Here is a 23,408-nt window from a genome sequence, read left to right on the forward strand (position 1 = left end):
GTTCCAGTCCTGTATCAAAAGGACATATCATATCTTCTAAGTAGCTGAATACCTGAGTTTCCGTTGACTCATTGGAAAAGACTCTAATGCTGGGAGGGATTAGGGACAGGAGGAGAAGGGCACGACAGAGGATGAGATGGCTGGATGGCATCACTGACTCGATGGACATGAGTCTGAGTGAACTCCGGGAGTTGGTGATAGACAGGGAGGCCTGGCGTGCTGCGATTCATGGGGTCGCAAAGAGTCGGACACGACTGAGTGACTGAACTGAACTGAACTGAACCCAAGAAGTCCCCATTGGGAACTCCAAACTGGGGACAACAGCAAGCATCAAAACTGAGGTGGGTAGGGCCTTAGGATGTCTCTTGTAAGTCTCCCTGCCTCCCCACTTTTGCTCTTAAACCTAAGGACAGTAACTTGTTGGTGGCCTCTTAAGGCATGGCATGAGCTTTCTTTCTTGCTTTTTTTTTCTTTTATCCATTCACTCGGCCACCTGTTCCTTTACTTACTAAATGTATATTTCACACAAAGCCAAGGCATTTGCTAAGCCCTGAGATACAGTGGTTAACAAGTCAGATCCAGGCCTTGCCTTCATAGCACTTATAGCCCTGGGGAGAAGACAGATTTGAACAAGGACTCATCCTCAGGCCTACCCATGATGTTGACACATGAACAAGTAGTCACTATGTACCAGGCACCATGCTAAGTCATTGCACATTTTATTTTATTAAATCCTTACAGCCCCAGGAGGAAGAGATTACTATTACTTCCAATTTATGGGCAAGGAAACAGAGACCCAGATAAATTGAATAAGTTCCCCAAGGTCACATGGTAAACTAAGTGGAAGAAGTAGAATATGAACCTAGGACTACTGGCAAAGCCTTACATGAAGTGAAGTGAAGTCGCTCAGTCGTGTCCGACTCTTTGCGATCCCATGGACTGTAGCCTACCAGGCTCCTCAGTCCATGGACTTTTCCAGGCAAGAGTACTGGAGTGGGTTGCCATTTTCTTCTCCAAAGCCTTAAATGAGAGGCTCTAAATTGCAAACAAAAAGTCATCATTGGAGAGTCAGGGGAATCAGCATGACTGCTTAGCTCCTGATCAGGGTAAGATTTTAATTGAAGAATACTTTAAACCTGAAAGTACAAAATTAAATTCTGGAGATCGAGTCCATCCAGGACCCAGATGACATCACCATGTTTTTTAAAAGTAGCAAAGTTCTCAGTGATCTTGAATGTCAGGATCCCTGACAAGAGTTTATAAAAGAGTTGGCCAAACATAGAAACCAGTACACGCACGACGGAGTTGGGTTTTGGTAGGTAAATCCATTTATTTGAAAAGTTCTCATATAAATATTTTTATACATTTCAAACATCAGAAAAATTGATATGTAGTCTGTTGAATTGTATAAAAAATGATATATAACTTGGCCTAATATTATAAAAAGTATAAAAATAGAGTGGATCTTGATTTTTCATTTTGAAGTCTTTCAGGAATTGACAAGTTTTTATAAATAACTGGAAATAGTTTCAATTATACATTTGTAAACTGGTCAGTCTTATGCCTTGGGGAAAGCCCCGGATGTAAATTGTCCAAATGTGTTTAAGAATCTTTTGCATATTGTTACTGGACTAAGATCTGTTTTTTTGCAACAATGACAAGTTTACATATTTTGTATGACTGTTAATACTGAGTTGTGAAGCAGGGAAAGGTTGACTCTTTATTTAAGGAATCTTTGTGTATTTTTGTGGTCCTTTCTAAAGAAGAGCATGTGTGTAATTAAAACACAGAAAAACAAGCATCTCTTTTTGGTTAAAAAAAATCCAAACACACAGAAAGTCTTTGTTAGAATCTTGTGACTTTTTAAACTTGCCAGATCAGTTTCTCATTCACCTGGATAGAAGCACAGCTCAGTAGCAGAGCTGATGTGACTGTGTGAGACACAGAAGCCTTGTGAAGAAAATAACTTTTTTCTTTACTGCTGGTGTTGATGTGGCCATTATGGTGATGATGATGGGTAGCTGAGGCTTACGGTTGAAGAGTAATGAGGTTTTAGAAAATGGGAAGGTGACATTTTTCTAAGAAAAAAATATTTATCACAATCATCAGGGCAACAGTAGAGGGCAGTCTTCTAAACTCTAATAAGCACTTGGCTAGAGCACTCTTGAACAGCAACAATGTTTTAATTCAATAGCTAATTGTCTTCTAGAAGAGTTGCAGTGCAGATAATCAAGAAGCATTGCTAACAGTAATAATATCCATAAAGAAATAAAGTCAGGTACTCTGGGAAAATCTTGAAATATGGGACACTGAGTTCCATTTTCATGATAAACTATAGATTTCCACTCTACAGTGGAACACTTTAGTTTGAGAACGATAGTAGGTTGTTAATTAACTAACAATGCAGCTGACTAAATTTAGAATGCCAAGAGGGTTCAGAATGAAATCTTGTAGATTTTGTTTGGTACGAGCCTCGAGTATTTCTGTGTGATTGCAAACTGGATGTACTGCTATCTGCTTTCACATCTATTTTTTTCAGAGAAGCAAACAACTGTGACTGACTAGTTTCATTATATTTATACTTCATAATCAACATGATTTTTCCCCCAGTTGTTTTATTGCTCATTAAAGATGATTTTGTTCTTTGTACACGTGTTCCGTGAATAACTATGTGAGAAGCAATGCTCTTTTTTCTAAACTGTTTTCTCATCCATTGTCAAACTGTTGCCTGCCACTTACTCTATGACTCAGTTAGTAAAGGGAAGCAGGGTCCTACAGTTTTTCTCTAATCCTTATTGTGCTTTATGGCAGGGATGTATTTTTGCTTGCTTCTAATGTGCTTGAAGTTGCCAGTTTATTTTCAGTGTTCTCAGATCTATTTGTATCCCTTCAGAGTTAGGCCAACTTAAGTGGCCCACTGTGGTTAGACCATTAGGTCTTCCAATCCCCTTTATCATTGTTACCGTGGAAATATACCACCACTTCTTTCATTCATCTTAGATCTGCTCAGATACCCACATCACCTTCCCATCTCTCTCTTGAAATCATCTTTCCATCCATCTCTCCAACAAATATTTATTAAGTTCCTATTACGTAGGTAGTATGATAGGTTATGGGGATACGGAAGTGAATACAGTGCTCCATTAAAAGGAACCTGTTTACCCCTTTTGGAAAGAGGAAGAAAAGACATTGGGAAGTTTGTGTTTTGTGCTAACAGGACTAAAAGAGGGAAGCTGAGCACTTCTAAAGATTAAAAAAGTAGCTTGGCTTTGTTCATGCTACTTTATTTTCACTAGGCCCTGTATTTAGTATGTACTTAAACCACTGGGCTCATACTCTTCCAGAATGACTGAATTGGTGCTGGGCCTCCAAAAACTGAGGCATAGCCCCTTGGCCTTACTGCCTGTTCCTGTCTAGAACCACACCCGTGGTGTCAGGCCAGAAATGGATGAGCCTTGGGGCCAGGGAGGAGCCAGCCAGCATGTTCAAGGCTATATTTGCTTCAATGTCAGTCTTTGCTTGCAACAATAAAAATGATCAAATGAGCCTGTTTTTTATATTCCTGTTGGCAGGAACTGTGTATCTTGTTGTTTTTGCCCAAAGCACATTTTTTTTTTTTTAGTGGGCAAGTTTGAAGCTGGAGAAATTGAGTCTTGAATCTGGAATAAGCTTTAACGGTTGCTATGGACCCATTATTTTATTTAGGTTTTGCTGGTGATGCCTAGTTCAAGGTTCTGTAAAATTTGGGAATGTTAATTATTGGTCAACAAAAAAAGATGTTGAATTCTTAGAGTTTAGAAAAAGTCTCCTCTTCCACAATGGAGTTGTCTAAATAACTTGGGCCAGTTGAAATCAGTTTTCACTTACTTTTGAATATCTGTGATATGCTATAATAGGAGCAAATGAGGACTTAGCCATTCCTGTTCATATAAAAAGTGACTTTGTATGGATTATTTAGCCTCATCCAAATCCTTCTGCCGGCACACTCACAGTTAGCAGTAGATGTCTGGGAAGAAGCCAGTGTGTGTCCCAGTTGGCGTGTTTTGGCAGCAGTATTTCAGTGATTCTGGGGAAAGGTAGATGGGTTTGGAAAAGCAACCTGAGCCCTTAGAGTCTCTCATTCCTTTCAGGCTTTTGTTTGTTTTTTCAAGCAAGGTCTATTAACTTTAGCAGTCTGGTTGGTTAGGAATGATCAGGCCATGTGAAAACTGGTTGCTGTCATCTAGGTTTGTTGTAGTGTTAGTTGCTCAGTCGTGTCCAACTTTGAGACCCTATGGACTATAGCCCATCAGGCTCCTCTGTCCATGGGATTCTCCAGGCAGAAATACTGGTGTGGGTAGCATTTCTTTCTGCAGGGGATTTTCCCAACCCAGGGATCAAACCCAGCTCTCCTGCATTGCAGGCAGATTCTTTACTGTCTGAGCCACCAGAGAAGCTCCCATCACCTATGTCTGTGAGCTTTAAAAGGAAAACATATCATCCTGGGAAGGAAAGGAGTCAGGTAAGAAGTCTCTAAGTTCAGGAGGGTGTTTGATGGGGGTGTAAACAGTGCAATACGGAAGTTCTGTAGGAAGTTCTGGTCTCTCTTCCCTTCAGTCAGTGCTAAAGACATATTTCCCTTTTTTATTTTTCCAAATGTTGCTTTCTATGTTGCAAAATACCCTTTTGGTTTCTGATTAAATAAATGTATCTTTATTGTTTTGGGGAGAGAATTTTGTACACACTAATCTTACCCCTGGCTGGCTTGAATCTTGTTTTGATCTGTTCTCAGTTATCTTTTTCATTCCTTTCCTCTCTTTTCATTCCTCTCTCCCTCTGTCCTTCAAATCTTTGTACTCAGAAAGTTAACCCCAACTATGTGCAATGCAAATGTACTTAAATCTAATAGATATACTTTGTGACAGAGTCCATGAAAGATTATTTCTGGTTTCTTTTTCTATCAAGAGAACCCTCATCCTAAAAATGTATTTTTTTATTGAAATAATTGAACAAATTGATTGATTGATTTGGAATGGGCTTGGTATTAAAAAAAAAAAAAAAAACTAGAAACATCTTTTGGACAGTTTGGGGCAAGTTATATGTGCCTCTGAGAGTCCCCAGAACTCTGAATCTAATCAAGATAAGAAGCATGAAACAGCTGAAAGGAATCACATGCATTCTCAGGCACATGGGGCAAATACAAGGCCCAGGTTTCCTGGGGGTGGAGTATAGTAGGAACCCAAAATTCTGATTATGAGCCTAGAAAGACCCAATTAACTTTGGTTGTGAAACTAGAAGTATGCCATCTTAACCTGTGTGTAAGTTACATTAAATAATAATAAAAAAAAAGATGAAATAAAAACTTTTAGGATCACCTCTGCTTTATCTTTCCAAAAATCATTTGTTTCAAACCAAAAGTAGAGATAAGTGATTGTTTTTTTGTTAATTTATTTTATTTTATTTTTTAACTTTATAATATTGTATTGGTTTTGCCATATATCAACATGAAAGTGATTGTTTTTAAAGGAAAAAACATCCCATGGCTCTTGGGGTTTCTATTCTTATTTGGACAGTGCAGAAAATCATGTTTCACAACATTTGTGCCCTGCCCCAGGTGATTTTTCCTAGCTTGACTTTGTGTGTGTGTGTGTGTGAGAACGGTATGGCAGTCTACTCCAGTATTCTTGCCTGGAGAATTTCATGGACAGAAGAGCCTGCCGGGCTACAGTCCATGGGGTTCACAGAGTTGGACACACCTGAGTGACTAACACTTTCACTTTTTCATATATACGACACTGGGCTGTTGAAAAGAGAAGGAAAATGAACTGTATGTGAGAAGTAGGCTGCTAACGGTATTGCAGGCTTCTAAAGAGAGTTCCAGGTGAGGCATAAAGATGTTTGTTTCTTGTATTTTACAGGGATTGTTGTGTGTGAGGCGCCTAACAACAAGTTAGATAAATTCACCGGAGTTCTGTCTTGGAAGGGCAGCAAGCACTCCCTCAACAATGAGAAGATAATCCTGAGGGGCTGTGTCCTGAGAAATACCAGCTGGTGTTTTGGAATGGTTATTTTTGCAGGTACAGTGGACTTCCCAGGGTGCAGTGGGTGAACTCTTCCTGAGAACTGCATGGGCACAGTCTGTGGCTCTCCAGGTTGGATGAGCATGCCAAGTGCCCTTCTGAGTTGACTACAGAGTGTAGAGCACCAGGGTAAGACACCGCTGCTCTGGAAACAGTGTGCCTGGCCCCACTCTGTAAGGAACCACTGACATCACGAACTTACTCTTGAGAGTGCATGGGCCTTGATTACTCAGATGCTAGATACCTAATGTTTATTTTCTTATTCTCTAACCCCATCTCAATCATCCCTATCATCATATGTATTAATCAGCCTGCCTTTAAAGTGGAGGACAAGCGTGAAAGAAAGTCCTGGCTCTGTTGTTGATTTTGTAGTTTGCCAATTTCAAGCAGTCCTTTAAGAAAAGCCTTGTTAGAGATCCTGCAGTCATTTCTGTGTATACTTCAGAGCTTCTTCTACTATCTCTCAGCAGGCCAGCAGCTTCTGGAAGGACTGTGCGGGCTGGAGGTGGGGGTAGGGCTTGAGGGAGGAAGGGGAGCATCTCTTACTCTTCCTGCTACTACTTTTCCTGTCTCTAATTTATCTCTGGATGGCACCACCGACTCGATGGACATGAGTTTGAGTGAACTCTGGGAGTTGGTGATGGACAGGGAGGCCTGGGTGCTGCAATTCATGGGGTCGCTAAGAGTCAGACACGACTGAGCGACTGAACTGAACTGAATTTATCTCTAAAGGGCCCAAGGTGGCACTTTCTTGCCAAGGAAGCTTGCAGTAGCATCATTTCATAAAGCCTCTCAATTTTTACTCATGGCTTCAATTGCTAGCCCTTGACTTTTAAAAATCCTGTTTCTTGTGACACCAAATTAAGATGTGTTTTGGGCCCATTGACTATATGTGCAATCAAAATTGGAATGTTTTTCTTAACTGACTTTCTTCAGCAACAACAAAATGTTCATTAAAGTCTCAAAAGTGCTCCGAATCTAGAAAAATCCTTTGAATTCCTCCTAAATACTCTCAGCTGTGAGTGTTAGCAAGGCTCTCACTGTTGGGACATTGCCATTATAAGGACTTGAGAAATCCCTCGAAATGATGCAGTATATGTCATTTTATCTGGGAATGAATCTGGTTTCATCATGTTTTCATCAGATGCTTTTATTCTTTAGTCAGGGGAATAAACCCTTGATTATATATTTCCTTATTTTGCATCTTGTATTGAGAAAAAGCATGCTAGTCTTATACATTAACCTATCTTCCCACTTCAATTGTCACGCTTGATGAAGAGATTTCTTGAAGGTCTCTTTTATTTTTTTTTTTAATAATTTTATTTATTTTTTATTGTTTTCTGGCTGTGCTGGGTGTTCACTGCTGCTTATTTTTCTCTAGTTGTGATGAGTGGGGATTATTCTCTAGTTTCTATGTGTGCAGGCTTCTCATTGCGATGGCTTCTCTTGTTGCAGAGCATGGGCTCTAGGGTGTGTGGACTTCAGTAGTTGTGGCTCCTGGGCTCTAGAGTGCGGACTCAGTACTCATGGTGCACGGGCATAGTTGCTCCGCCACATGTGGGATCTTCCTGGATCAGGGATAGAACCTGTGTCTCCTTCATGGCAGGCAGATTCTTAACCACTGGACAACCAGGAAAGCCCTTCAAGGTCCTCTGATGGGAAAGACCTTCTCAGTTTGTTCCCTGTCATTAGAGAAGTGGAAGTGCATCATCCTAGGAGTGGGCTGTAACCCAAAGTTTTGTTTGCATTTGTGTGATCTTGTTTGGAATGACTCATTCAGGACAGTGGTTCAGCTATAGCATGTTATGTTAGGACAGCTGGTGCGAGCCACACAGGGGTCAGGTTTTCCTTCATCATGTTGGCTTTGTGTGGAAATGCTCCTCCATAGAAGAAAGTGGAGTGGTAAGTTGAACAGGTCCCCCTCTGAAACAGTATAACAGAAAGTTCACAGAATTTGGATTGGACGTATGTGGGTTCAGATTTGTTTGCCAGCTGAAGGATGTTAAACCGTGGTTACTTAAAAGTCCTAAGCTTTAGTTTTATCTGCTGTAATGTGGGAATGAGTACATTAGAGAGTCACTATAAAGGCTCAGAGAGGCAGTGCATATGGAAGAGAATGCCTCACAATTGCTATTTTCCTTCCTTCCCTGCTTTTCCCTTCTTCTGACATCAATTCAGAGTACACTATCTGCTCCATAGGCTGAGAGTTGGGATAATGTACTGCTCTTGGATCTTGGCAGGGAGAAATGGGGAATCACCCTCTTTTGTGATGTGATCTTAATGTTCACTGGCAGAGCATTTATTTATTATATATACTTATAAAGCAGAGCATGCCTATATTAACTTTCATCTAGGCACAAATATTAATAGAAAGCTTAATTAGAATAATTGCAGGCAGAGGAATGGTTGATTTTGTCAGTGCTAGAGTTGAACAAAGGAATGTCTCAGCACCCTAAGTCTTGAGACATCTAACTTCGGGAACTAGGTCCATGTGAACGCCTAGATCTTATGAAAGTTATCTCAAACAAATTAACTATTCTTTCTGTATTAGTACTCTAGTTATACCTGCCCTTAAGGGTTGTGTAAGAAGTGTAGTTGACATAAACATGGTTTACTTTACAAATGTATAATTTATGAAGATTTTATAATATACATTAACAGCTAGGCCATGCCTCCCTGGAATGGCTTTTCTTTTAACTCATGACAGGAGAAAGTCCTGTTTCTAAGGGTAGAAGTCTTATCCATGTAAGGGGTCCATAGGAGTCAGCACCATCTTGGTGCATAGTAGGTTTTTGTGCTGGCTGTATTCCACTTGCCCCTGCAGATCTGCTGTCACCACTTCACACTCTTCTCTCTGCCCTGGGAGGCTGACCTGTATGGTTCACACTAATAGGTTTCCTTGAACTTTGGTCCTGTCTTTGGGGATCCCTGGGAAGAAATCAAAGGAAGAAGACTGAGGTCATGGTATTTATTTCCCCAGCTGCCTCCCTTAAAGCTGGCTGGGTCCCTCAACATAAAGCCACCCTTCCTTTAGAAGCTGCAAACTTTACACAACTCTCTCCTTTAGGGTATAATAACCACCCCTCCCCTCATGTCTCCCTTCTAGGGTAGATGAAGAACATCTTGATTGCTAGGAAGTGCTTGGTTACTATGTTAACATTTTACTTCTCCTGTACCGCCTATACACCCACCAGTACTTTTGTAAAGAGTCTCTTTATAAATATACCTTCCTCTAATAATCCTTGTTCAGTGTGTCATCTATTTCCTGTTTGAACTCTGACTGAGTCATAGTCTTACATATTGATTGAGTCAGTGAGTTAATGAATTAATGGACTATTTCATGTGGCTTTAAAAATAGTGGTTAAGAGCAAAAGCTTTAGAAGTAGATGTATCTGGGTTCTAATTTTGGCTCTGATGCTTACAGGCCAAAAAATAAAAAATAAAAAAAGGAAACCTCAGGCAAGTTATTTAAATTCTTTAATCCTCAGTTTCATTGTTATTGACCTAAGGATAATAATACCTAATTTATTGGCTTGTTTTAAGCATTAGTGAGATAATAAGATGTGAAAAGCACATATAGATATTTCCTAAAACATTGTAGGTACTTAATAAATAAATTCATTCATTAAACAGTTACTTACTGGGTACCTGCTATGTGGCAGGCACTATGCTACTTACTTTTTTGCAAGAATGTGACCAAGAAAAGTGTAGTCCCTTCACTCATGTGATTTGAGTCTGGTAGGAAAGAAAGGCATTACTCTTAAATAATTATAGTAATGAGTGTATAATATCAAACTGAGAAAAGTACTCTAAAGAAAAAGAACATGAACTCACAAGAGTGTATGGTGGAGGAATCTGAGGGGAAAGAACAAGCTAGCTAAAAGGCACACCATAGGCAAAGGCCCTGTGGTGGGAATGAGGCTGGGGAGGTTAAAAAAAAAAGGCAAAATTTAAGGCCAGTGTGGAACTTGGAAAACTTAGAGAATAGAAGTGGGCACGTGCCTAGAGACAGGGATAGAGGTTGGACCATCCAGGACCCTTATGGTCTGTATTCGGAATTTTGGTCTTTATCCTAAGAGCATTGAGAAGCCATTGTCAGTTTTTCATACAGATGATATGTGTATGTGTTAAACTGCAAAGTTTTGCTTTTGCCTGTAATATTTTTAAAGTTGGTCAATAGGATCCAGGAAAAAGTGTATACATAGGATGGTAGCAGATGCAGGAGACAAAGTTGCTAGGCTTTTCCTACATACAGTCCAGTTGAGAGGTGATGATACTTTGCATTAGAGTGGGAGTCATGGGATAGATTAGACTCTGAGGTTTCTCCCACCTTTCACAACTGAATGGAGAGTGGTACCATTCATTGAGATAAGGAACCCTGGAGAAAGAGCAGAAGCTAGGCTGGACAAGGGCCACTTGAGGGGCCTTAGAAACATCCAGGGGAAGATATCATATAGGCAATGAAATATATAAGTTTAGAGCTCAGAGGAGCGATCTGAGCTGAAGATACACATTTGGTCTACAGATGTTAACTGGAGCTATGATCTTAGATTTCTCAGGGAAGGTGGGTTGAGAAGGAAAAGAAGATGGCCTATACTTAATTTTTAAGAAGTCTCACTGTTTAATGATTGAGAATAAAGGAGTGAGCATAATGGAAAACAAAGAAGCAGCTATCAAAGAGGTAGGAGGAATAGCAGAACACTGTAAAACAGAAGCTAAGGGAAGAGTGTATTTCAAAAGGATGAAATAGTCAACAGTGTCGAAGTCTGCTGAGAGGTCAAAGAAGGCATGGAGGATATAGATGACAATGCCGGATCTGTTTTGGTGGAGTGATTGGCTCAGAAACTAGCTTGAGAAATGAGTTGGAGACAAAGAATCAGAGGCTGAAGGGTAAAGAAAATTCTTTCAAAATCTTGACTATGAGGGGAAGAAGAGATGTGTGTCTCAACATCTGTGGCTATATTTAAATAAGTACTTAAGAACTCATTAAGCAGATTCTTTGCTAGTCTGTGTGTATGCCTAAGAAATGTGAATTTTTAGCACCAAACTGGTCTGTCAATTTTCAGCTTTTAGCAATCACAAACTTTATTTGCCCTTTGTGATCTTTACTAAAAGAAATGCTTCCCACCCTCAATGTCCAGATGATTTTAATAAACGATTCTGGGAAAAAGTGGGTGGTCTTTGCCCAGCATTGGCTGGGAAAAGGACACTGGGATACAATTTCTAACTCAAGACTGAATTGTTATGAGACCCCAGTCTTTACTCCAATTTGTCTTTTAAGTAAAGGAGTCTTTTAAGAATGTTCCCATTGTTTCTTGACTTCTAGAATGATGTATAATTTCATGTGTACCCCCTTTCTCTCCTTTCTCTCCTTCCCCCTCTCCTCCTCTATTAAGTGGGTACATGGATTGGTGGTAATTGTGGGAAGATGGTGTAGAGAGGGAAGACTAGGGAAATCAGATATAATTAAAATGTGATCACTTCTATTGAGCATCTTTGTTTATAAGGAATTTACTTAGCAATATAATCTAATAGTCTTTGTTAGTCATCTAATAATCTACCTCTAAAGCAGCTAATATTATTCTTAGAATTTCTTGAACAAGGCAGTTAGTAAATATTTAACATGGGGTTTAAAAGGATTACTTGAAATAAATCTCAACACCATATTTAAGACAATTCTTGCTCTTACAAAAATGCATATCATATAAACAGCGTGCAATACCCAATAAAGGTTTAAATTACTTGCTGTTGTATTGTTTGGAGTTTCTCCATTAAAGCCACCAAAAATCTTTTTCGGGAAACACATCCAGCATTTGATTTTTTCCCCTAACTTTCCATTTTTGACTTCAGTGTTCTGAATTGTGTTTATTACTACATTCTTGTAAACATTTCCAAATCATTCCTCCATTTGATTGACTTTAATTGCTTCAAACTATAAGCACATCCATACATAGATTTTTGGAAAAAAGCATTTCTTAAACCTTTTAGCTACAAATTATGTCTGGATTTATCCTATTCTAAGGAGATCAATTCCCTTGAGGTTTCCAGGATTATTGTTAAAGATATCAGTTGAGAGTCAATTGTTTCATCATCAGTTCAATCGCTCAGTCGTGTCTGACGCTTTGACCCCCTGAACTGCAGCACTCCAGGCCTCCCTGTCCATCACCAACTCCTGGAGTTCACCCAAACTCATGTCCATTGAGTCGGTGATGCCATCCAACCATCTCATCCTGTCTTCCCCTTCTCCTCCTGCCCTCAGTCTTCCCCAGCATCAGGGTCTTTTCAAATGAGGCAACCCTTCGCATGAGGTGGCCAAAGTATTGGAGTTTCTTCAGCTTCAACATCAGTCCTTCCAATGAACACTCAGGACTGATCTCCTTTAGGATGGACTGGTTGGATCTCTTTGCAGTCCAAGGGACTCTCAAGAGTCTTCTCCAACACCACAGTTCAAAAGCATCAATTCTTTGGCACTCAGCTTTATTTATAGTCCAACTCTCACATCCATACATGACTACTGGGAAAACCATAGCTTTGATTAGACGGACCTTTGTTGACAAAGTAATGTCTCTGCTTTTTAACATGCTGTCTAGGTTGGTTATAACTTTCCTTCCTTCCATCTTTTAATTTCACGGCTGCAGTCACTATCTGCAGTGATTTTGGAGCCCCCAAAAATAAAGTCAGCAACTGTTTCCACATCTGTTTGCCATAAAGTGATGGGACCAGATGCCATGATCTTAGTTTTCTGAATGTTGAGCTTTAAGCCAACTTTTTCACTCTCCACTTTCACTTTCATCAAGAGGCTTTTTAGTTCCTCTTCACTTTCTGCCATAAGGGTGGTGTCATCTGCATATCTGAGGTTATTGATATTTCTCCCGGCAATCTTGATTCCAGCTTGTGCTTCTTCCAGCCCAGCGTTTCTCATGATGTACTCTGCATATTAGTTAAATAAACAGGGTGACAGTATACAGCCTTGATGAACTCCTTTTCCTATTTGGAACCAGTCTGCTATTCCATGTCCAGTTCTAACTGTTGCTTCCTGACCTGCATACAGGTTTCTCAAGAGACAGGTCAGGTGGTCTGGTATTCCCATCTCTTTCAGAATTTTCCAGTTTCTTGTGATCCACACAGTCAAAGGCTTTGGCATAGTCAATGAAACAGAAATAGATGTTTTTCTGGAACTCTCGTGCTTTTTCGATGATCTAATGGATGTTGGCAATTTGATCTCTGGTTCCTCTGCCTTTTCTAAAACCAACTTGAACATCTGGAAGTTCGTGGTTCATGTATTGCTGAAGCCTGGCTTGGAGAATTTTGAGCATTTCTTTACCAGCGTATGAGATGAGTGCAGTTGTGTGGTGGTTTGAGCATTCTTTGGCATTGCCTTTCTTTGGGATTGGAATGAAAACTGACCTTTTCCAGTCCTGTGGCCACTGCTGAGTTTTCCAAATTTGCTCACATATTGAGGTCAGCACTTTCACAGCATCATCTTTTAGGATTTGAAATAGCTCAACTGGAATTCCATCATCATAAACAACTTAAGAATCCTACTCTTAATAAAACTCAAATTATTTTGGAAAAACGTTATTTTCCTTTCAGGAACGTTTGATATTCTTAGGAATTAATAATAATAATACATAATCTAATCATTTCAAAGTTATTTTTCTTTCCTTTTTTCTTTTGCAGGTCCTGACACTAAACTAATGCAGAACAGTGGTAAGACAAAGTTTAAGAGGACAAGCATTGATAGATTGATGAATACTCTAGTACTATGGGTAAGTTATTATAACAAAATTAGGCAATATCACAATCATTATCTGAATATGTTTCTTACATTCTGATGAGATTTCTTTCAGAAATCTTCATTCTTCTTGTGGAATTTGTATTTGGAGATTTTGCATTTGGGGCCTTGTTACCTCCAAAATGTCTGCTTCGCTAATACTGATAGAGTATTTGCAAATGTAGGAGTTGGCTAAAAATTTTGAGGTTGCTTTCTCCTTTTTTTTTGAATCTCAAAAGCAGCCTGAAAATTTTTAGTGTATGTCATGCAGTATTTTAACTAACCCTTATCTTTCTTGTTGACTTCAAGGAATCATTGTGTAGCTAGATCTGTAGCCAAGAGACTTGACTAGTCTGAGAAAGTCTTTTATTACTGATGTTTTCTTCCTTTTGCTTTTGTGCCTTGGGTTACCATATAATTTTTCATTTACCAGGATGCTTTTGAAGGTGAAAGAAGGGAATACTGTTAATATTACAGCTGGACAGTAGATTAAACTGAAACTGACTAGAGCAAGTCAGGACATCTTCTTGTACTTCTTGTGCTTCTGTGTGTGTGTGTGTGTGTGTGTGTGTGTATGTGTGTGCGCGCACCCACGCGCTCAGTCGTGTCCGACTCTTTGTGAGCCCATGGACTGTAGCCCTCCAGGCTCCTCTGTACATGGAATTTTCCAGGCAAGAATACTGGAGTGGATTGCCATTTCCTACTGCAGTGGATCTTCCCGACCCAGGTAGGGAACCCATGTCTCTTGCGTCTCCTGCATTGGCAGCAGATCCTTTACCACTGCGTCACCTGGGAAGCCCTTAATCTTTGGAAGCCACTTAAACACATGCATACCTCACAAATAGAGGATGTGAAGTTATTAGCTTTGTGGCCATAAACAAGTTATATAACCTGTCTGTTTTTTGTTTTTTGCCTGTAAAGTGTGAATGTTTTTTCCTATCTCAGAAAGTTAATGGGAGAATTAAGTGAGAAAATGTATATGTAAAATATTTAGCCAAGTTCCCAATGTAAGCATATTACATTTTACTCATATGATTAATGATACTTAGATGAGCTTTGTATAACTTGATTTTCAAATAACAATTGGAATTAGAAGTGTAATTGCCTTGTGTTGATATGACTAGTTGGGATTCAAGTTAACCTTAACTGGACTTCTATACTCATTTCAGATTTTTGGATTTCTGATATGCTTGGGAACTATTCTTGCGATTGGAAATTCAATCTGGGAGAATCAAGTTGGGAACCAATTCAGAACTTTCCTCTTTTGGAATGAAGGAGAGAAGAACTCTGTGTTCTCAGGATTCTTAACATTCTGGTCATATATTATTATCCTTAATACAGTGGTACCCATTTCATTATATGTGAGGTAAGATGAGAGTTTGTTCTTTGAAACCATTTTGTCAAAAGCCTGTGTTCTATGTAATTATTTTTGTTTGTCTTAAAATTACAGCAGTGAGATAGAAGTCTCTAACTGCTCATGATCTGCCACATCTGTTACAAATGAGGCAACTAAGCTGTTTAATCTGCTTAAGTTTCACATTTTCAAATTAACAATAGATGCATTTTATTTTCTTCTTGATTTGATTTGGTTTCTTAGGAATGTTTTCCTCTGGAATACATGGACTACCGTGTAGTCTCATGCAACCTAATGAATTAGAATTGGGTTGATGTTGGGAAAGAAACAGAAAAATATTTGGGGGGATCTATTGAGATGATGCCTTCTTGGTATTAGTCTGGCTCCAGATACCAGGATTTAGACCTTGTGCTACCACTTCCTAGTTCCATAACCTTGAGCAAGTTACTTTACTTCCTGGTACCTCAGTGTCCTCGTTTTATACATGGAGAAAGTAATAGTTCTACTTTAAAAGGTAGTATAGAGAGTAAGCAAACCTATAATGCTCTTAGACAAATGCCTGACACATTATAAGAGATCAGTGAATATTAATTCTTTCTATTTTTATTAGTAACTATCAGTGAATATATGAAGGAGTTGAAATATGGTTGGTTGTTGGTGCTTATTCATTGTTGAAAAAGAAGTTTGGCTTATTACTCCCTCTACAACTTGATTTGTCATTTCTAGATTTGGTCCTATAAACTAGGGCTAAAATGGTCTGCCTGTCTATCTATACATAAGCACTCTGTGAGTGTGTGTGTTTATGTATGTGTTTGATAAAAGTTACAAGTTGGCCCTAGAATCTGTACCTGAGACAATTTTGATCCTAATCCTGCCAAGACTGAGGCGGACAATCCCAAAGACACTGGAGCCAAGATGAGACTTGGTTGTTTGACATTCCTCATCACCAGTATTTTAACAATACACAAAATCACCAGCTCTAAATCTCTACTAATTTTTATGAGCTTCTTTTTCTCTCTTTCCAAAATCCTCGCTCTGATGAAGCTGGGGAAGTTTAATGCACAAAATCCACCCTTATTTTGGATAGCAGTCAGGAAACTGAAATGTCAAGTTGTGGGAAATTGACTTGAAATAGTGGCATGTGGCCACAACACCACAAATTACTTTGGGCCTTCTGGAACTGTGGTCAGAGCAGGCTCTATTTAAAATGTATCCTACTGGCTTGTCTTTGATTCTGAGGACCTCTCATGCTTGTATCCAATTATGAAGTCTGTAGTAAATCTTGCTCTTTGCCAGAGGAGCTATGGTCAGCTTTTATAGCTTTCCTTTTATGTGGAAATGAACAATAGACGCTCAGAGTGACTTACCATCTGCACATGAGCAGTTTCATGTGTCCTCACAAAGGAAGTATATTCCGTATATACTCTTTCTTTGAAGTGTATTGGTATTTTTCATTTTATGATTTCTAATATTGTTTTTTAAAGACCAAGATTCCCAGGTCCTTTTTCCTTCTAATGTGTTCCCTGCCGTGGCAGAAAGAAAACCTGTTTGGAATAGTCCAAGTTCACATTCTGATATTTTTGCCACTAATAGCTGTGTGACCTTGGAGAAAGTACTTGGCTTCTCTGTGCCCTAGTTTGCCTAGGAAATACTTGCTGTAAAACGGGAGGATTAAAATAATTGACTTCTGAGTTACTTTCTGCTCCAAATAATATCACCTTACCTCTAGACAATTAATGTAAAATAGACATTTGTATTTTACATAAAGTGCTTTCACATACATTATCTCATTTACATCTCCCCCTCCCCAAATCTTTTGAAGTTATTGCTGTTGAACTTCTTTCATAAATGAGATGATTTTCTCAGGATTGTAAAGCTGATTAGGGACAGAACCAAGATCCAAACCCAAGTATTCTAACACTTGGCACAGTGTCTACGTCTAAGTTTTACATGATTTATTAATCAGCCAAGACATCAAAAGACACTAGAATTTTCTACCTGTTGGTAAGCCATGGTATTGATGAAGATAATATGAGCTTTTTTCCTCACCAAATAAGAACAGTGATCTGAGGTCAGCCTGACATAAAGTTGAGGCAAAAAGCATTCTGGGGGATTTCAGGTTGCTCATACTAAGATCTGGAAAAAGAGAAGTCCAGGTATTTCTGATTGGAGGGATGAAGGTTTTCTACAAAATTTTCCAAAGTTTCAAGGAATAAATTAGTGCAGTGTCACTAAAGGATAACGGTGCAGAATTTACATTGAATGGTTAACAATTCCATGTGAGCATAATACGTTGATTTTGGCAGGGTATTTCTATGCTGTCAGTTTATCTATAGTGTTAAAATATAACCAGCTACAGTTTTTTAATACACCATCTTAAGAAATGTAATTGCTGTACTCCCAAGGAATTAGCTTTTGAGTGTTTTTTTCTAAAGCAAAAGAAACTCGTTTCCATGTTGCTTATTTTGCCACAGAATGGGGGAAATCATAAGCCCTGCTCTTTGAGCATCCAGGCAGAAAACACTAAACAGTTTGATTATACTAACTCTGGAACATTTGTCTCCTTTTCTCTGCTATTATAAAGCAAAGGGGTGAATGTTCCACTGTGACTCTCCTAAATCCTCCTTTTCCAAACAAAAAAGATACCTTCTTCTCTATAGACTATTTTAAGGTCTAAGAATTAAAATTAATTAAGAATACTTCCACCAACTTGAACCATAACACAGGATTAAATTCTGTTCTCCATTCATTTTGCTTAGATTTTTAGGGAGATGCTTTACCTTTAAATAAATGAAAATGTCAAGTGATTGAACAGTTACTCACATTATGACAATGCATAATGCCATTTTTTATGGCACTCTCCAGGTCTGGTATGCATTGACTTTACCAGATGCGGAATTCTAGTCTTGGTTCTGTGATTGTGTGACCTTGGGTTATTCACAATCTCTGTAGGTCTTAATGTCCTTACTGGTGAAATTGGGGAATAAAGGGTCAGGATTCACTCATTCAACACTAACTGACTACCTATGACAGGTCAGGCATTGTGGCTAGTTTATGATATGTGCTAATGCTTTCTGAGTGAATGGAATAGGAAGAGCAAAGCTGATTAGAACAGCTAGCAAGGAACTTACAAGCAAGTGGGGTGGGAATGAAATTAAAATTAGATTGTAACTGGGTAACGTAAAATAAATACATGCAGAGTATGACATTTATTTTTATGATTCTACAGAGTTACAGTGTGCTTTTTTAGTTTGTGTGAAAAAAAGTATTACCATTTAAATAGAAAATGAACTGACACCATACCATTTCTGCAGAGGGAGATGTAGGTATGTCATATACTTATAGAACTAGATACATAGGATTTATTTTTTTAATATAAATTTATTTATTTTAATTGGAGGCTAATTACTTTACAATATTGTATTGGTTTTGCCATACATCAACATGAATCCACCACGGGTGTACATGTGTTCCCCATCCTGAATCCCCCTCCCACCTCCTTCCCCATACCATCCCTCTGGGTCATCCCAGTGCACTGGCCCTGAGCATCCTGTATCATGCATCAACCCTGGACTGGTGTTTCGTTTCACATATGATATTATACATGTTTCAATGCCATTCTCCCAAATCGTCCCACCCTCGCCCTCTCCCACAGAGTCCATAAGACTGTTCTATACATCTGTGTCTCTTTTGCTGTCTCGCATGCAGCGTTATCGTTACCATCTTTCTAAATTCCATATATATGCGTTAGTATACTGTATTGGTGTTTACTGGCTTACTTCACTCTGTATAATAGGCTCCAGTTTCATCCACCTCATTAGAACTGATTCAAATGTATTCTTTTTAATGGCTGAGTAATACTCCATTGTGTATATGTACCACTGCTTTCTTATCCATTCATCTGCTGATGGACATCTAGGTTGCTTCCATGTCCTGGCTATTATAAACAGTGCTGTGATGAACATTGGGGTACACGTGTCTCTTTCAATTCTGGTTTCCTCAGTGTGTATGCCCAGCAGTGGGATTGCTGGGTCGTATGGCAGTTCTATTTCCAGTTTTTTAAGGAATCTCCACACTCTTCTCCATAGTGGCTGATCTAGTTTGCATTCCTACCAACAGTGTAAGAGGGTTCCCCTTTCTCCACACCCTCTCCAGTATTTATTGCTTATAGACTTTTGGATAGCCACCATTCTGACTGGCATGAAATGGTACCTCATTGTGGCTTTGATTTGCATTTCTCTGATAATGAGTGATATTGAGCATCTTTTCATGTGTTTGTTAGCCATCTGTATGTCTTCTTTGGAGAAATGTCTGTTTAGTTCTTTGGCCCATTTTTTGATTGGGTCATTTATTTTTCTGGAATTGAGCTGCAGGAGTTGCTTGTATAATTTTGAATTAATTCTTTGTCAGTTGCTTCATTTGCTATTATTTTCTCCCATTCTGAAGGCTGCCTTTTCACCTTGCTAATAGTTTCCTTTGTTGTGCAGAAGCTTTTAATTTTAATTAGGTCCCATTTGTTTACTTTTACTTTTATTTCCAATATTCTGGGAGGTGGGTCATAGAGGATCCTGCTGTGATTTATGTCGGAGAGTGTTTTGCCTGTGTTCTCCTCTAAGAGTTGTATAGTTTCTGGTCTTACATTTAGATCTTTAATCCATTTTGAGTTTATTTTTGTGTATGGTGTTAGAAAGTGTTCTAGTTTCATTCTTTTACAAGTGGTTGACCAGTTTCCCCAGCACCACTTGTTAAAGAGATTGTTTTTTCTCCATTGTATATTCTTGCCTCATTTGTCAAAGATAAGGTGTCCATAGGTACGTGCGTTTATCTCTAGGCTTTCTATTTTGTTCCATTGATCTATATTTCTGTCTTTGTGCCAGTACCAGACTGTCTTGATGACTGTGGCTTTGTATTAGAGCCTGAAGACAGGCAGGTTGATTCCTCCAGTTCCATTATTCTTTCTCAAGATTGCTTTGGCTATTCGAGGTTTTTTGTATTTCCATACAAATTGTGAAATTATTTGTTCTAGCTCTGTGAAAAATACCGTTGGTAGCTTAATAGGGATTGCATTGAATCTATAGATTGCTTTGGGTACTATACTCATTTTCACTGTATTGATTCTTCCAATCCATGGACACGGTATATTTCTCCATCTATTAGTGTTCTCTTTGATTTCTTTACCCAGTGTTTTATAGTTTTCTATATATAGGTCTTTTGTTTAATTAGGTAGATATATTCCTAAGTATTTTATTCTTTTCGTTGCAATGGTGAATGGAATTGTTTCCTTAATTTCTCTTTCTCTTTTCTCATTATTAGTGTATAGGAATGCAAGGGATTTCTGTGTGTTGATTTTATATCCTGCAACTTTACTATATTCACTGATTAGCTCTAGTAATTTTCTGGTGGAGTCTTTAGGGTTTTCTATGTAGAGGATCATGTCATCTGCAAAGAGTGAGAATTTTACTTCTTCTTTTCCAATTTGGATTCCTTTTATTTCTTTTTGTGCTCTGATTGCTGTGGCCAAAACTTCCAAAACTGTGTTGAATAGTAGTGGTGAAAGTGGGCACCCTTGTCTTGTTCCTGACTTTAGGGGAAATGCTTTCAATTTTTCACCATTGAGGATAATGTTTGCTGTGGGTTTGTCATGTATAGCTTTTATTATGTTGAGGTATGTTCCTTCTATTCCTGCTTTCTGGAGAGTTTTTGTCATAAATGGATGTTGAATCTTGTCAAAGGCTTTCTCTGCATCTATTGAGATAATCATATGGCTTTTATTTTTCAATTTGTTAATGTGGTGTATTATGTTGATTGATTTGTGGATATTGAAGAAGCCTTGCATGCCTGGGATAAAGCCCACTTGGTCATGATGTATGATCTTTTTAATATGTTGTTGGATTCTGGTTGGTAGAATTTTAAGGATTTTTGCATCTATGTTCATCAGTGATATTGGCCTGTAGTTTTCTTTTTTGTGGCATCTTTATCAGGTTCTGGTATTAGGGTGATGGTGGCCTCATAGAATGAATTTGGAAGTTTACCTTCCTCTGCAATTTTCTGGAAGAGTTTGAGTAGGATAGGTGTTAGCTCTTCTCTAAATTTTTGGTAGAATTCAGCTGTGAAGCCGTCTGGACCTGGGCTTTTGTTTGCTTGAAGATTTCTGATTACAGTTTCAATTTCTGTGCTTGTGATGGGTCTGTTAAGATTTTCTATTTCTTCCTGATTCAGTTTTGGAAAGTTGTACTTTTTTAAGAACTTGTCCATTTCTTCCAAGTTGTCCATTTTATTGGCATATAATTGCTAAGAGTAGTCTCTTATGATCCTTTGTATTTCTGTGTTGTCTGTTGTGATCTCTCCATTTTCATTTCTAATTTTATTGATTTGATTTTTCTCCCTTTGTTTCTTGATGAATCTGGCTAATGGTTTGTCAATTTGATGTATAGGATTTAATGTGCAGAAAGAACTTGTGTGTCATCTTTTGTCTTTTAGGAGATATATGTCAGAGTTAGCATAATCAGGCTGCTTTCAACTTAGTTTACAGATGAGAAAACCAAAGCTTAATTCCCACAAAGATCAGAAATAAGCTACGAGTCCTTGCTTTGTCGTTACTATTTTATACTGTTCTGGATGTCCTTGTTAATGTACTAAGTCATGAAACTAAAATATTAAAAAAAAATGAGACATGAAACCAAAATAAACCTTTTAGAGAGGAAGAGCAGAGAAAATGTGATTATAAACCTTGAAAATCCATAGAATACCTCTGTAAAACTCAGTAAAATAATTCAGTGAAATGTTGAATTTTGTCACATAATCACTTTTTTTTTAATATTAAGGAAAGCTTCTTTTATTAAAACACATTAAACCAAAGCAATTAAAAATTATCTCATCAATAAAAAGATAAAATGTCTAGGAAGGAATCTGTCAAGCTATGGTGTGGACCTATGTGCAAAAACAAAACAAAACTAAACTATAACTCTTTACCAATAAAAGTACTTTTTAAAAGTTGAACTCCTCGGAAGAGTTATCCTTCTTTAAGTGGTATTTATTATAAAATATTCATTCTTTTCAAATAATTGAGTTTAATATAAATTTAATAAAAGTCTCAAGTAAGTTTTATGAGAAAGTTGATACAGTGATTCTAAAGTTTATTTGATGAACACATTAATTTTATCAAGAGGTATAAATTAGTGATTACAGGTAAGAATTTTTTTAAAAGAAGAGAATGAAGATTTTCTTACCTCATATGCCAAATTTTATGAAGCTACAATAATGAAAACATGAGATAAATTAAATCACACATTAAGGAACAAAATTGAAATACCCGAAACAGATTCTAGTTAGGAAGTAATCTTTATGTGACATGGAGTCATCTTAACACAATAGGGGAAAGGATTCATTGTTCAACAAATAGTGATGAATACATTTGGTAAAAATTGAAATTAGCTTCTCATATGCATGTCATACTTCAGAAAATTCTAATTGCGAGAAAGAATTAAATGTGGAAAAAATTAAAAAACTGGAAGAAAAGTATAGATATCTGTATATATATATATAATCTTGCCATAGGGAAGGCTTATCTAAGCAAAAATTCCCCCAAAGAAGCTATAAGCAGAAACTGTAAACCATTGATAAATTTGATTGATTAAAAAGGGAGAAGTTCTTTGTGTCAAAAATAGTGGAAACAGAAATAAAAGATGAATGATAAACTGTGTATCATATTGATATAATGTATATAGATATACATTCCATATATATAAATCAATAAGAAATACACTAATACCTGAATAGGAAAGATGAACTAGGAAGGCAATGCAATTAGATAATTCCAGGAAGACATATAACTGGCCAATAAAACTTGAAACAGATATTCAATTCATTGATAAGAAAAGAAATGCAATAAACAGTAATAAGATGCCATTTGACTTGGCATAGACTAAAAGATAATTTTCAATAATCTAATGGTAGAAACTTACATTGTTGTAATTTTTTTGAAAGTTAATCTGGCCTTGTGTATGACAAAGACTGAAAAATATTATACTCTTGGCTTTAGAAATTCCACTTCTGGAACTGGAAAGTCATAAATCACCACTAGATCATAAGACAATGCTCTTTTTCTGGTAAATGGGCAAAGTAATATGACAATACACCCTGTTTTTACTCAATATCTACTATGGTTCGCTTAGTGCTTCATGGAGGGACTCCTTTTTACCTCTTTTGGTAAAATGAAGCC

At 37.9% G+C, this 23,408-nt stretch overlaps 1 protein-coding gene across 11 annotated transcripts in view; it reads left to right on the forward strand.

The window, feature by feature from the left end:
- The window catches only part of ATP8B4 (ATPase, class I, type 8B, member 4), a 341,749-nt gene that overhangs the window by 212,203 nt on the left and 106,138 nt on the right, over positions 1–23,408 (forward strand). For all 11 annotated transcript variants that reach the window (XM_010839511.1, XM_010839512.1, XM_010839505.1 and 8 more), the window contains 3 exons: positions 5,898–6,056; positions 13,740–13,828; positions 15,003–15,199. In XM_010839511.1, the coding sequence (XP_010837813.1) occupies positions 5,898–6,056; positions 13,740–13,828; positions 15,003–15,199 (445 nt within the window). The remainder of the gene's footprint in view (positions 1–5,897; positions 6,057–13,739; positions 13,829–15,002; positions 15,200–23,408) is intronic.

This window comes from Bison bison, unplaced genomic scaffold (assembly GCF_000754665.1).
Source record: "Bison bison bison isolate TAMUID 2011002044 unplaced genomic scaffold, Bison_UMD1.0 scf7180017864118, whole genome shotgun sequence".
Classification (NCBI taxonomy): Eukaryota; Metazoa; Chordata; class Mammalia; order Artiodactyla; family Bovidae; genus Bison; species Bison bison.